The sequence below is a fragment of the Gobio gobio genome (genome assembly GCF_949357685.1).
Source record: "Gobio gobio genome assembly, chromosome: 1".
NCBI classification, from domain to species: Eukaryota; Metazoa; Chordata; class Actinopteri; order Cypriniformes; family Gobionidae; genus Gobio; species Gobio gobio.
In genome coordinates this window covers 39,362,086-39,378,394 of record NC_137097.1, presented here as the reverse complement: position 1 = coordinate 39,378,394, position 16,309 = coordinate 39,362,086, and the positions used below count along the sequence as shown (strand labels likewise).

The 16,309-nt window shown below is 36.8% G+C and overlaps 1 protein-coding gene across 9 annotated transcripts in view; it reads left to right on the top strand.

The window, feature by feature from the left end:
• Positions 1-11,750, top strand: part of spag9a (sperm associated antigen 9a) — a 36,311-nt gene extending 24,561 nt beyond the window's left edge. For 7 of the 9 annotated variants that reach the window (XM_079821731.1, XM_079821729.1, XM_079821735.1 and 4 more), the window contains 13 exons: positions 421-592; positions 1,530-1,751; positions 4,344-4,527; positions 4,611-4,733; positions 5,207-5,287; positions 5,479-5,546; positions 5,634-5,782; positions 7,525-7,696; positions 8,422-8,535; positions 8,663-8,695; positions 9,040-9,216; positions 10,277-10,393; positions 11,493-11,750. In XM_079821731.1, coding sequence (XP_079677857.1) covers positions 421-592; positions 1,530-1,751; positions 4,344-4,527; positions 4,611-4,733; positions 5,207-5,287; positions 5,479-5,546; positions 5,634-5,782; positions 7,525-7,696; positions 8,422-8,535; positions 8,663-8,695; positions 9,040-9,216; positions 10,277-10,393; positions 11,493-11,620 — 1,740 coding nt within the window. In that variant the 3' untranslated portion in view covers positions 11,621-11,750. The remainder of the gene's footprint in view (positions 1-420; positions 593-1,529; positions 1,752-4,343; positions 4,528-4,610; positions 4,734-5,206; positions 5,288-5,478; positions 5,547-5,633; positions 5,783-7,524; positions 7,697-8,421; positions 8,536-8,662; positions 8,696-9,039; positions 9,217-10,276; positions 10,394-11,492) is intronic. The other 2 variants (XM_079821736.1, XM_079821732.1) reach the window with 1 other exon arrangement.
• Positions 11,751-16,309: the final 4,559 nt, after the last annotated feature.

The window sequence follows — 16,309 nt, the reverse complement described above, 5'->3', positions numbered from 1 at the left end:
TTTCCACCACCAGAAAATATAGACATTTTTACACTGCAATATATATATATATATATATATATATTTGTTTTTAAATTAATTAATTTATTTTTTGTCTTGTTTTCCTATATATCTAAATATATATATAAAAAAAAACAATTGTGACCATGCATAAAACAATAAAAAAGTGGGGTAGGAAAATTAATCATTATTTAAAGGGAAAACAAGTTTTTTTTGCTTAACCCATTGGCAGACATTTTTGCCGGTTTTAAGTGTAATGTCACGTCATTTTGCTTCTCAAGTCCCTGTATATTTATTGAAGAATGTTTAAATATTTGTACTGGAAAACAAGACAAAATACAGAGGAAGAAAATCTGTTTTTGCAGTATAATATATTTACAGTATTAGTTCTCAATGCAGTGCTATTCTGTGTGTTGACAGGAGCAGGAACGGGAGCAGACGGTGCATGTGGAGATGTCCAGTCGTGTTTGGATCTGTACGAGCACGCACTCCTCCACAAAGGTGATGGTCATAGATGTGACGCGGCCCGACGACCTGCTGGACAGCTTCTATGTCTGCAACTCATGTGTGCTGTGTATCGCCAGTGTACCAGGTCAGAATTGTACACCCCTCATAACACATACATATTTGTACACATCATCTTTTGTACACTTTCTTTGTCATGTTTCTTTCAGTCATAGGCATAAATAGTTTATCATTATATCTTGATAAACAAATACAAAATGTAAATGGCATCATTGTGTTAGGGCTGCTGGATTTAGCCAGCACATTTTTTTGATATAAAGACATCTAGGTATAAATTACAAAGACACCACACTCTCATACCAACTCAGACCTTTTTCAGATTTCAAACTTAAAGAGAGTGCATTGACTTTGTACCTTGAATTTGGGCTCAAACCTCATTTTAGTTTACATTACATTCACACTGTTTTAGATATAAATATGTGTAAATTAAATATATAAATATACATAATTACACCACAATAGTAAAGTTACAATGCTAATATTTATGTCTGCATTTCCTCACTTTTACTTTTTTACTTTACTTTATGCACTTGGCAGACGCTTTTATCCAAAGCGACTTACAGTGCACTTATTACAGGGACAATTCCCCTGGAGCAACATGGAGTAAAGTGCCTTGCTCAAGGATACACTGGTGGTGGCTCAAACCAGCAACCTTCTGCATATCAGTTCAGTGGTTTAACCCACTAGACCACCATCTCTCACTTCCCAGTGTTAAACCCTCACACTTTTATTTTGGCAGTACACATTTCAACATTTGGTACATTACTATAATATTAGAAGTTAAAATTAACAACAGTGGTATTATGTTCAACTGCTATTGATTTTCAGGTATAATAATACCTGTATAATAATACGATTATAGGACGATACATCTGTGCATTTATATTTAATTGAATTAATAATTCAATAATTGTCCGATGAAAAAGGGAGTGGAGAAATAATCGACATAACTCCCACAATTAACTCTTAAGCAATAATTATGTTTATTGTAATATGATTTCTAGGAGTCTTGGAGACAGACTATCCCGCAGGGGAGGAGATTCCTCAGGACATGGAGGCGGGACCAGACTTTTTATTGGCCAGTAGCAGCTCTCAGGGCAGTGAGGGTGTGTTGAGTGACGTGTCAGCGGTGGGCTGCAACGTTGAAGAGTCCAGCTCAGGATCTCAGACGGGCAGCACAGGAGTCAACGAACAATCAGCAGAACAGAGTCCTGCCAGAGGAAGTGGTACGAACCGTTTGTAGTATAATTCATGTCATTTTGGCAACTATTATAGAACCAATAGTTCAGAATCTACATTTTTGGTTGGTTGAGCTATTTGAAGATTAAAAGTAAACTCCTGGCATAACTGACACTTGGAAGTAGGGGTGTCACAATATATGTCCGGTATTGACGATAACCGTGATATTCAAAGCACAAAATATCAACATCGTGTTAATTTAGGGTGTGGCAATATACCGGTATTGGCGATAACCACAATATTTAAAATGAACAGGACTGGTATGATAACATGATGCATAAAAACTACAGTGTCCCGAGCGACTGGCGCCGTGTTTTTTCCTCCCTCTCTATTACACACTGTTGCAGCCATAAAAATAGTTCAGCTTTGTTTGTAATGTCAAATTTGTTATATTTCGTTTCGTTTATTTATTAAGTTAATTAAGAAAAATGTCTGGGGCAATTTTTGTTTGTTAAATTAAAGTTTTTGTTTTTTAAAGTAGCTAACGACCAAGCGGCCAGCGGCCAACAGTGAGTTAACCACATGTTTGATCAATTTATCCTCTCAAATCAACACTTGACTTGTCTTGCCTATAATAAAATCCATATATATAGAACACTTCAAGCATATCACAATGTAAGTTTAAATGTTTACTATCACCACCACAGTAAAAACAAGCTGAGGCAGACTCGCACGCAACAGCGCCTGCAAACGAAACGGGCTACACAATCTAAACCATAGAAATAAAAACATGCAGGTTTTCTTTCCTTACATCTCTCCGCAAAATTAATATAAATCCAATCTTCAATTTCCACTCTATAGGCTATGCAAATTCAGTTCACGACAACGAAAGCAAGAGATATGAGCTGTATTTTATTTATCGGCTCATTTCAAGATCAAAGGCCGTAATAGGAGAACGAGCGACCTAAGCACTGGTAAGAGCATTTAGTCTCATTAGTTTTAATGAAGATGATTGTGTTTTTGAGCATCTGATTCTGAGCCTTGGGCTACTTTCAGTTTCACTGGCGGCTGTTTGCGTCTTTACTTGCATTTTCTTGTAGTGCCCCCTCAGCACTCGGTGCCCTGCGCGCAGCGCGTGGTGGGAGCGGTGGATCTGAGTGATCGGATTTAAATTTCGGAAGAATTTCGGAAGACATTTACTCCTAATCTCTTCGCAATATGATAGATATATGATTAGAGAAAACTAATGAAGTTAGCAGGTTTAAAAAGGGCATAACTCTTGCAGCTGCGCTGAAGGAACAAGGCACTGCTGCTGCTGCCGCGGACTCTAAACACCAGTCAGAGCCAGTCGACGGTTTCTTTTAAGTAATGAATAATGTCTATTCTTGTATTTGCAATCTAGTCATGGCCAATAACATTTATGTTAATATTTATTCATCATCATTGAACTTGACAGTATTTTCTCTCATGTTATTAGGGAGCTTCAACAACAATTTATCAGTAACAGAGTATTACCCTGTGTTTATCATTATCCAATTATGTTTGTTGGGTAAAAAATAAAACTAAATAAACAAAGTAAAAATTAATTGGTAACACTTTACAATAAGTTTCTTTAATTAACATTAGTTACATTAGTTAACATGAACTAATAATGAACTGCACTTATTAATCTTTGTTAATGTTAATTTCAACATTTACTTATGCATTATTAAAATCTTGCTAACATTAGTTAATGCACTGTGAACTAACATGAACAAACCATGAACAGCTCTATATTAACTAACAAAGAAGATGAACTAATGCTGAACAGAGGTGTTGTTCATGGTTAGTTCGTTAACTAATGCATTAACTAATGTTAACGAATACAACCTTATTGTAAAGTGTTACCAATCATTTGATAACTTTTTCCCCCAAAGTTTCGATAGATATCGCGATATATCGATATCGTGAATTTTTTTGGACACAATACCCGTGGTGTGAAAAATCTAATATCGTGACAGCCCTACTTGGAAGTAGTGATTTTTTAAAACTACGTCACAAAGCTTCGAAACATTTATGATTTAGTTTTGAATCAGTGTTTCGAAGCTTGTTTCACATTTGCCAAGTCACATTATTTCAGCAAATGAGGCTTCATTACATGATTACGTTTCAAACCTTGGTTTCGAAGCATTGAAGAATTCATAAGGTTTGTCACTAGATGGGCGTAGATTTGGTGAACCCATGAACAAGTGTCTAATGGTTTTCAACTGATTTCGGGTCAGTTTTATTGTGTAGGTTTTTTTATTTTATTATTTTAAAGAATTTTAATACTTATGCGTGAATAATACAAAAAAGATAATGAGATTTAATTGCTTCTACATAAAACAATCACTACAAATAATATAAGAACACAAGTCTTACAGAAATTTCATATTTAATGGTATTTGATTATTTGTAGATTACATTTTATAGATTATACTTTCAGGAAAACATGCAATTAGTTTGTAAGAGGTGTTTGGGCTGAATTTTCGATGCATTGACCAGCCAGCATGTGGTGTTTCGAGCTCTTCAAAACAGTGAATAATTTTGTGAAGCAATTGATTCAGAGTTTCGAAAAGCATTGTATCTCCCATCACTACTTGTAAGTCTCTCTGCTGTAGATCTCTCCAGAGCTCCCAGTGAAGACGGGGTCCCTGCAGCAGAGGAGGCTATGGAGGCCACTGAGGAAGACCAGGAGAGCCCAGGACAGGACACCAGTCAGCCAGGAATCTACACAGAGCATGTATTTACAGACCCACTCGGAACAGAGTCTTCTGGGGCTTCAGCAGGCAATGATAGCCAAAGGTGAGTCAGACCCAGTATCTTATTTTTGTTGATTTACTTCAAGATTTGGATGGGATCTCATCCTCGGTTGGGTTCCTTGCCAGGGAGTCGGATCAAGACAGGGACTATATGGTCTCAGCAGGTGGCAAGGCAGATTTGGCAAAAGAAGAGACCCAGCGGATGAGCAGCGCACTGCCCACTATGTGGCTGGGGGCTCAGAACGGCTGGTGAGATGCACACAACACAAAAAAATGACATCTGGCCACAAGCACCATATACATTTCCTTTATTTTTAAACACTAAATACCGAAACTTTAACAAAAAAAAGGTCAGAACTTTATATATGTAGAGAGAATGTAATCGGGCAAAATTACTTTTATATACAATCATTTTTGTATGAGTTTGTATATGAGTATATACACTGATTTTTCACAAATTTCAAGTGGATATTCTAGTATACTTTTATTTTTTTTTATCAACACTAAAGTACTCAACAATAAGACAAAGCCTGCCTTGTTTTCGTTCATGTCAAATAAATGTTGTGTCTACTTTGACTAAGATCTACAGTATAGCAATTGCACTGCACTGAAAAATGATTTAGAGAGCTGTTTATTGTACAATCAGATCATCAATGATTTGCTATATCGAACCATGGAAAAACAATCTGACATTTCGTCATTTGCAAATGTCTTTTATGTAGTTTATACGTGCACTCATCTGTCGCTCGATGGAGGAAGTGTCTTCATGCTGTCAAGCTGAAGGATTCCATCTTGAACATTGTGTAAGTGGAAAGTGACGATACAAATTCAGGAAGATATTTTAACTTTTGGAGTGGTATTTCAATATATGTATCCAGATGATAAAGCAATTTGCTTTTTAGCTCTACTTTTGTTGCACTTTTATTCAATCTTGAGCTGAAATCAAAAGAAAACAATGAGTTCTAATGAAATTTTATATTGTTTCTCTACATAGACATGTGAAAGGCCGTGTTTTGGTGGCTCTGGCTGACGGTACACTGGCCATCTTCCACAGAGGTCTTGGTAAGAAACTGTCAGTTTGCTAATAATTCAGATACTTATCCCAACTTTGACATTTAGTATAAAATCATCTTCCTTCTACATTTACAGACAGCCAGTGGGATTTGACGAACTACCACCTCTTGGACCTCGGCCGGCCACATCACTCAATCCGCTGCATGACCGTTGTGCATGATAAAGTGTGGTGTGGCTACAAGAACAAGATCTATGTCATTCAGCCCAAAGCAATGAAAATAGAGGTTCAGGATTTTTTTCTTCCTTTTGCATTTTTGAAAAATTTTACATTTAGTGTTTTATTAGTATTTTCTGAAGAGCAAAAAATCCTTAAAGTTTTACTTTGCCCCTTTTTTCAACCCGCTTTGTATTGTTACAATGTCGGTAGTATGTGTAAATGAACAATGCTTACTCGTTTGGTGAGTTACCTGAACCGAAACAGTCACGTTTATTTTGCTGACAAAAACACCTTTTGACAGCTTCAGAGCTTTCGTGACATTTACGTGCTTCTTCATTTTTGTATCCCCGGTCAGGGATGGTCGAATCGACAGAGGGTTATTAACAGAACAGTTATTGTAAGAGTAGGTTTATCACTGAAAATTATATCGTACTCGTACTTTAAACAGTATTATGGTAAAAAAAAATACTATGGAAGCAGCTTTTTTACCTGCTGTATGTGACAGCGTTTGGCTTCGGACAAAACTGACAGAACTGCAGTTTTTCAGTTTTCCCCTCCGTTTGGCCTAAAACACGGTGTTCGTTGTCATCCAGTTTGAAATTTTGACTACAAACACAATAACCCGTTGTTTAGTTTTGCTAGTTTCAGCCTGACATTTTCTTATAATTTTTATCATTTGTATCATTTTTACACCCAGCACTAAATAGCAATTGCATTTGTGCGCTGGTCTGAAAACGAGGTGTGTTCAGGCACATTATTGGCATGTTGATATTTTGAGGCAACTGAAAACGAGTAACGCAGTAAAGCAGTATTTTTTGTGTTATTTAAAGAGCGCGTTATAGTATATAGTAATATGCACCTTTAGGTGAGTGCACAGTGCGCGTACACTTTCATTACACACACACAGGGATGCACAGCAGCACACAAACTGTTTCAAATATGAAAAATTAAAGGATTAAAATGTAAATGATTATTATTGTGTACATAAATATTAAAATGCCTACATGTCATAATGGATAGTCATTGCATGTATCAGAATTATTCTACCTATTTGCAGTAATGACGAGCAAACCTAGATCCGTTTCTTCGCTAGAGAAGCGTTCAGTTTTTCCAATTGCAAATTCCGCTATGTAAATAAGCAAATCTGCCATAGCGCGATGAATGGGAGGGAATGGGAGATGAGACTTTGATTGGTTTATTGCACGTTACGCCCAAAACACACCCATGACTCATTAAGAGAATAGGGACAACCCTTTTGGACCATGCACTTGGCCCGCCGACCATTTTTTCCCATAGTTAAACTAGCAAAAGTAGATTCAGACACGCCCTTATGCACCTGCACCAACACAAGGTTTTTCCGATTTTCCGTCACTGTGTTTTCTATGATTCTTTGCAGCCTTTAGCTGCTGCTTATAACATGCTAGATCCATCAATGGAAACCCAAAATAACTCACTCCCACTAAACGTTTACTCTTTGAATTCTTGCAATTGGGAACAATACCATTGATTAAAAGTTTACTAAGAAGTATTTCCTACTAAGGCAAGGCGATATTTGGCTCTGGTTAAGCATATCCATAGCAAACTGGTGGGAGTGGCCTTGGACGACAACATGCCAAGTGCATTATGAGTGTTGAAGTTTTCCTACCTATTTGGCAAATTTTCAGGTTGCACCGATTTCAAAAATTGTTTCACCTTTCTACTCTATAGGCAGCCATGTTATATTGAAAGCCCATTTTGACATCGGTGCTTGAGCAGGATGTTTTTACAATGTGTTGTAATGCATTTCTCATTGGGTATTTGTAAAAACAGAAGTCTTTTGACGCCCACCCGCGTAAGGAGAGTCAGGTGCGTCAGCTGGCCTGGGTGGGTGACGGGATCTGGGTGTCCATCCGGCTAGACTCCACCCTCCGCCTCTTTCACGCTCACACCTTCCAGCATCTTCAGGATGTGGACATTGAGCCTTATGTCAGCAAAATGTTAGGTGAGAAAACTGTGAAAATTTAGTTTTTTTCTTTTTCTTTAGGTTCATGGTCACCTTTTATTCTTTTGCTTAATGATAAACTGGTTTTGGATGAACTGGATAAACGGTCAAGGATCATTTAAATGATTATACATTATATGTTGTAGAATGACATTTAAACAGTGATATTTAATTTTCGTCTTTTAAATGGTTAATTCGCACACTTTCTTTCTTCCGGGGAGCACAAAATAAGACCCACATCATTCAAAAGATTTTTAAAAAATGTTTTTAAAAGAAGGCTGCATTTTTTAAAAATCAAAAATCAAATAAAAAACATAATATTGTGAAATATATTGCATTTGAAATTTTCAATAAATGTAATTTTATTCCTTAGATGTCCTGAATTTTCATCATCATTACTCCAGTCTTCAGTGTCACATGATCCTTCAGAAATCATTCTAATATGATGATTTGATGTTTAAGAAACAATTATTATTGTTATCAATGTTGAAAACAGTTGTGCTGCTTCATATTTTTGTGGAAACTCTGTCTCTGATACATTTAGTTTTTCAGGATTTTGTCTCACAGTGTACCTTTAAAAAAAAAAAATAAGTCTGTCTGACCCAAAACTTTTGAACGGAAAGTGTGCGACTGCAAAACACATGAATGTACAAGATTTGAGCTCTTTTATAATATGCGTTTGGAATAAATACACAATTAATTTGACTTCCATTTGTCTTTAACAGGAACAGGAAAACTGGGCTTCTCTTTTGTGAGGATCACGGCTCTAATGGTTTCCTGTAACCGGCTGTGGGTGGGAACAGGAAATGGTGTCATCATCTCCATCCCGTTATCAGACTGTAAGCCAGTATCACAAACACATAAACATACATCTGTATTTAATGTCGAAGGCAGCTTTAGTTTCAGTCTCTTTGGCCACTTTCTCTCCTCCTGTCTTCTTCTCTTTCTCGTCTCCTGTCTCTATAGCTGTAGGTCAGTGTGGATATCTAGGTCAGAGGGGTGAGTGGGAAACACATTGTTGACAGCAGGTTAATTCTGAAACAAAGCTGTCTTGCTTGGCTTGTTTGCTTTTATGCTCAGCTGTTTTCAATATTTCAGATCCAAGTTCTTAGTTCCTCTCAGATCTTCCTCTCTCTCCAATCACTTTCATCTTTCTGAGCTGATCAACAGTGAATCTGCATCTAGATGAAATTTGCTTTTAATGCTTTAAAATGAATGGCTCTATCCCGGTAGTTTCGCAACGAGGCTGTGCTTTAAATTTGACAGGCATCTGCTCTGCAAGATACTAACTGCTAACATTAGATGCTGTAGACACTTGTGTTTAAACATATTCCCCCCGGCAGCTAATAAGACGGTGGGAGCGATCGCCTGTCGTCCAGGTGGGGCGGTGCGAGTGTACGGCGATGACACCATAGTTGGTGCTGTGACTGGCTCGTATGTACCGTACTGCTCCATGGCACATGCTCAGCTCTGCTTCCATGGCCACAGAGACGCTGTCAAATTCTTTGCTACAGTTCCAGGTATGACATCATAACATATCCAACTTTTCTGTGAACTTACGGGACTTCCGATTCATTGGCCGCTTTAAATAAATAACTAGAACAGAGTGCATTAAACAGTAAAACTATTTGCACTTCAAACAAGTGTGTATATGATTTTTAAAGGGAAGTGTTCCAGATGCCAATGACCGTGAACGAGCATGGTACTTACGCACATGTGGGATTTATCAACAATGATTGCTTACTCGTGTGCCTAAGAACTGTGTGAGCATGTTTGATAAATACGGATTTTCTTGTACTTGGGCACATTCTAAATTTCATTCGTAGGACAAAATATAGAACCTTTTCTACGCACTGCTAATAAATGAGGGCCCAGTTTGCAATATCAAGCAGCATAGCAAGCATTTTTGGACAGCTAAAATAACTAAAAAACACATTCAATTTACAAACGCCCTTACGTCAAAAATAAGGTGGATATGGACTGTTGGGAAGACTCCTGTTTGAAGAAGAACGGTCCCTTCAATTAAGTGCCTGATTATTAAAAGTTTAATGATAACATAAGGATAATATTATAAGTACTACAGTATCATTTAAAGGGATAGTTCACCCAAAATAGAAAATTCTGTCGTCGTTTACTTTCCAACATAAGAAAGGAACTTCAGGTTTGGAACAACCTGAGGGCGAGTAAGTAACGACAGAATTTTCATTTTTGGGTAAACAATCCTTGGACAGTTTTGTAGTCAAATGCATGTTCAGGATATGTGGGTATACCTCAAGAAAGGAATGTAAAAAAAATTACAATAATGTATTATGAATAAAACAATATCTTAATAATGTATGACTATAATAACACATGCATAAATAAACAAATACATCTTTTTAAATGGACAACCCTATGTAACATAAATCAATAGGTTTATATTAAAATGATATATTAATGCAGTACAATAAATGCTACTATGGTGTAAAGTGTATATTTTTGCAATGTAGATGAAAGAACATGTTCAGCATATTGTTTTACATCTGTGGTGTTTGATATAACAACTGGTGGAGTGTTAATGGGTTAATGCTGTGTTTTCAGGCCAGGTTATTGTGCCAGGAGCTGAAGGCACGCCTGAGAACTCAGACTCTTCATCCCCAGATGGCAAGAGCATGCTTATCATGAGCGGAGGAGAGGGATACATCGACTTCAGAATCGGTAAGTGCTTCATTACCAGTGTCTCCATGACCTGTCCATGAGCAGCAGATGCTATTTGTGTATGTTTCACATTGTAAACCTGGATATTCCACATTCTGCTATTTATTCATCATATTCATGTACACTACCATTCAAAAGAGGAGAGTTGGTAAGAATTCCAAGGCTGCATTATGCTCACCAAGGCTGCATTTATTTGATCTAAATAAAACAAAGTAAAACAGCTATATTGTGAAATATTATTACAATTCAAAACAACTGTTGTCTATTCAAATATATTGTAAAATGTAATTTATTCCTGTGATCAAAGCTGTATTTTCAGCATCATTACTCCAGTCTTCAGTGTCACATGATCCTTCAGAAATCATTCTAATATGATGATTTGATGCTCAAGAAATATTTCTTGTTATTATCAAATTTGAAAACAGTTATGCTGCTTCATATTTTTGTGGAAACCTTTTCTTTCCGGAGTCTTTGATGAATAGAAAGTTCAAGAGAAAAGCATTTATTTGAAACAGAAATCTTTTGCAACATTATGAATGCCATTATTGTCACTTTTGAATAATTGAATGCACATTTGCTGAATAAAAGTATTAATTTATTTCTAAATGAAAACTTTTGAACTGTGGTATCATATTGTAAACCTGTCTGAGTGTAAACAAGGCTGTTAATAAAAGATCGGGCAGTTAAATTACATTGGACTTCAGTGCAAACCCACAAATTATAAACAAATATGCAAATAAAATCTAGTTTCACATGCAAAGTACTTTGCTACCTTGGCTAAAAAATCCATGGATGAAAATGTGTAGAATGGTCATAAAAAACGAATAATTTAGGTGAACCTTTATATAAATTAAATAGAAAAAAATGTATGTGACTCTTCACTTGACTTTTTCAATACTTGTCAGTGGTCTTATATTGTGCATGATTTATGCACAATATGAATCTGCATTATTTTAAAGTTTCAGCAAAGCTCTGAATGGAGATTTCTGCTGATGTAAATAATTTTGCATAGGTGGGGGAAAATAATATGAACCAATAATAAAAATAAGTACTTTGTAAACCATTATATAACCATCTCTCTGTTTTTTTTCTCTCTCAGGTGATGAGGATGGTGGTATGGCACGAGATGAAGATGAAGAATCAGCCGAACCTACTTTGAAACTGCAGTCGGCTCCTGCCAAGCCTGAGCGCAGTTATGTTATAGTCTGGCAGGCTGTGAGTGACTGATAAATCACTGCTTCGGCTTAAACGGAGAACTCTAGATCAAACCCACACGGGCTTATTAGTTTACAACATACTTTTCTTCTTTATTAATACAGATATTATTATTATGATTATTATTATTATTATTATTATTATTAATAGTGTTGTTCTTAATACCCACATCACAATGAGCTCTTTAATATTTTTTTGCTTAAATGCTTATATATTTAATTTTATTGTTTTAAATAAATCTGGCATTGACAGATAAGAGATTAGTGTTGAAATGAAGGGACAAAACAAAACAATGACTTTATGTCCGTCCACAATTATATCGCAACTATATGAAAATCCTGTGCTAAAATCTTAACGGTTTACAACGTATAACTTTAGGGAACTGTTTAAATGTTAGCTGCTTGATTTTGTAGATTTTTTTAAATGTTCTTCACAGAATTGATCAGAGGTTTCTCTGTGCACTATGGCAGTGGTAGCATTGTGTAGTTCATGTAAATAGAAACTCAGAGAGCTATTTTTGCTATCTGTCTGGCGTAGATCTCGCGAGCGGTGTGTCTCTGCACCTTACAGCATGGTGTGCGTGTCTGTATGTGTGTGGTTCTCGCTTGCATGAGTCCTGTATCATTCCTATACAGAGCCCGGAGCTCTAGAAATTTGGGCTTCCCTCACGCTAGAACTTGCTGGCACTTTAAAGACCGTACCGAACATGGACGAACATGATCTCTGGAAAGAACGACATGTGGTAGAGCTGCACGATTCAAATTGAAAAAGATCGCAGATATCACAATTCTGAACAGACAACTAAACAAAATAAGGTTCTGACAAAATGCTAATTGCTGCAGTCTATATAAAAATGTTTCATTAATTTGAATGAATACTTTTTTTTATTTATCGGTTTGAATGAATGATTCAAAGACTCGCTCATTAATACTTGACTTGTTTCATTACTGGATGAATCAACACTCAAACGAATCTCTTGAATGAATGATTCAATGGCAAATACATTTTTTTTAACAGTCACTTGTCGCCACCTACTGGTGTAACAATGTAATCAATACAATCGACAATACTTCTGTCATAATTTGATTTATTGTTAGAAAGAAATAACGATACTGTGATTGAAAAGACAGTTTGTGAAGCTGTTTCATACCTATACATGACAAATGCTCTTTCTGGATCAGCGGCAGTGCCAATGCAGACTGTTTCGGTGTGATTTTGTCAAAGGTATAAAAGACAGGTGAATCGTTGTCATTTAGGGATAAAGCTGCGTTCACACAGCCAGCGACAAAGCGATGATCCCTTTCGTTTCAATGGAGAGCTGTCAATTTCTAGCAACACGAGCGCCAGTGACCGTTGGCGACAGAATCGTGTCGGGTGTTTGAATCGAGATTGCAATCTTTAACGATTAATCGTGCAGCTCTAACACATGGTATTGCCGTTGAGATGGTCTGCCCTTTTACCAAAGGATGAAATGTAGAACAAATAACACATACTAAACAGCCTAGTTGTCAAATATTTTGCATTGCCAAGGCTTTTTGATGTTCTGTGACTCTCTTGAATGGACAAACAACGGACAAAATAATGTTAATAAAAAAATTGACAGGGATTGTAAAATAAATGATTTGTATTTCTTGTGTTGGATTTAGTTTCGTTTGCTACAGCATTAAGCATACCAGGACAATTTATGTGGGTTTTGTCTGTATTGTTTGTCCCAGGCCTGGGTTTGAGTGTGTTAAGTTTTCTAATTCTGAGTTTTGCGCTCCTTTTGTATCTTCTCTGTACGACACTTTTATTGTACCTAGATGTCCGTTGAAACAAATGCAACATTATATTTGACTTTTTATGTGTAAATGGGGAAATGGGTCGGTTTTGGGATTTTTGTTTCTTTTAAATTCTGACACATAAAGGGAATCTTTATATCCGTGTCGTCGACCATTCCAAGTATTTATTTTTCATAATGAACTTTGTGGTTCAGAATGTAACTTTTTACATGTTTGCGAAACAAGGACGTTATTGTTTTGCTTTGCGTCAGACACCTTTATGAAGTGAAGTTGTCATGTTGAAGGAACTGACTGATAATGTTGACAGTATTAGAAGGCGTATGACGTATAACCTCCGTGGATCGTTTGGAAATCAACACGTTTATTGTACTGAGCTATGCATGTCTTTTTCTTTCCTTTTTTAAAGCATACTGCAGTTTGTTTATTGCCACCTTTTTGGGTGGTTGTGTGCATATGTGTGAGTGTATGTGGAGATGATTGAGAAATATTACTGCATTTGTGTGTGTGTGTGTGGATGAGTGTGTATGTGTGTGTAGTCGCTATATCCCTTAACTCTTACTGGACTTGCTGTGTGTGCCACAGCTTGTCATTACTGTGTTTTTCTTGTCAAAAGTTTGCTAAAACTGCATCATAGCCTTATTTTTAAACTCTATTAAACTCGATTTCATGGGGAATTCACTTTCTGTCTTGGTTTTATTCTCTAATGTGTTGATATGTTATACACTATATTGCCAAAAGTTTTGGGACGCCTGCCTTTACATGCACATGAACTTTAATGACATCCCATTCTTAATCCGTAGGGTTTAATATGGTGTTGGCCCACCCGTTGGCAGCTACAGCAGCTTCAACTCTTCTGGGAAGGCTTTCCACAAGGTTTAGGAGTGTGTGTATGGGAATTTTTGATTTTTGAGGCACTGATGTTGGACGAGAAGGCCTGGTTTGCAGTCTCCGCTCTAATTCATCCCAAAGGTGTTATGTCGGGTTGAAGTCAGGACTCTGTGCAGGCCAGTCAAGTTCCTCCACACCAAACTCACTCATCCATGTCTTTATGGACCTTGCTTTGTGCACTGGTGCTCAGTCATGTTGGAAAGGAAGGGGCCATCCCCAAACTGTTCCCAAAAAAGTTGGGAGCATGAAATTGTCCAAAATGAAGCATTACGAGTTCCTTTCACTGGACCTAAGGGACCAAGCCCAACCCCTGAAAAACAACCCCACACCCTAATCCCCCCTCCACCAAACTTCACAAACTTCTGAGCCTGTCGCTGAGCAGCGTGCTCTCTGATTGGGCTAAAACCAACTAATCGTCTTAAGTTGTTCAAGATGTCCATTCCACTCTGCTTTAGAGGGGAGAGAGACACATTATGCATTTCACATTGAATGGATTGAAAGATGCGGGGCCAACGATAACCCGAAAGGCAGGCTCATGAATTGATATGCTATCCCCTCAAATGCAAATCTCAGGAAGCGCCTGTGACAAGGGGCTACCTGAATGTGAAAATAAACATCCTTAAAATCCACAGAGAGAAACCAAATTCCTGGCCTGATATGTGGGAGGATTTGCCTCAGTGTAATAATTTTGGACAGGCACAAAATTGTCTCAAATTCACGATTGGGTGGATTCCTTTGGCACTTTTTCTAGTGCCGCTCTTGCTCTCTGCAATCTGTTTTTTTATAACCCACTCTGATACCCCTGGCAACGCCTGCCATGCTTTCGTAAATTGTGACAGTGGGTGATACGGACTGTCCTCTGAAGCAATCGCTAGAAGTCATCCTTATTGAAGGCTCACCGGAACACATCTATAGATCATGGTGTGTAAGTCTTGATTGCTGATAGGCTTCTTGCAGAAGGTTGACTCTCGTTCAGAGCCACCTTGTATAGCAAGGAAGCCCACCCATTTTTTGTGCGCTTGAATGCCATTGGCCAGTGTTACTGACGTGATTCAATGAGGCTTCAGTAGTATTTTCCGGAAGGGTTAGCAAACGCAAATGTCGAGAGAACCGAAATCGAAAGGGAACCAGTCTAAATGAATATTTCCTGTTATGCTGTATATTCATTTTATATCCACAATTAAATTTCATAATACATTGGAGGAAATATAAAAAAATACAAATAAATGTAAGTTGAAAATCAGTACATTTTTCTAGTTCGTTTCTACTAACTGGGACTTAACGGTTTTAACGGTTAAAAATATTTAATGTTAAAAGATTTATTCTTATCCAAACATAATGTATTATCAGAATTAACAATATTAATATTGTTTAAATTGGTAATCATATAATAGACTTTCCTATATTCTCAGTTTACACGGAGATCCTTTTCATATGACAATAAGTTATCAGTTTAATTCAAGCATACAATTAAAGTCCTTTTCCAAAATAATAAATTCTCATTTTAAATTATAATTTTAAATTGGAAAATAAATAGACATTCATACTGGATTATTTGATGTTAAATTGTATTTAATTTTATTTCCATCCTGTCAGTTTTTTGTTATATCCCTTTAACTTACGAAAGATGACATCATCCGTCAGGAAGAAGAGGTCATTTTGGAGGGAAATCAACAGTATGCACACCTGTAAGTATTGGCAATAGTTAGATCTGATTTGTTGTGGTATTGGGTGGTTTGTCACACTCTAAAACATCAGTCCCGTTTGATATAATTTGCAGAAAACAGTTTGATAGTGTCGACAGCTGAATCGTTCTGAAAGACAAACGATTACACTTCTGTTAACACCCTCGTGTAAGATCTGTCGAGGTTATGCAGCTCAAAGTAACAGACTAAATTAATTTGGATGTTTGATTTTAATTACATTTATTTACTTTTATATAATGGTTCATTGTGGTACACTTCAGGTCCAAAGTAAAATCTGGATCTTTAAATGAATCCAGTTGAGAACAGCCGATCCATATTATATAGGG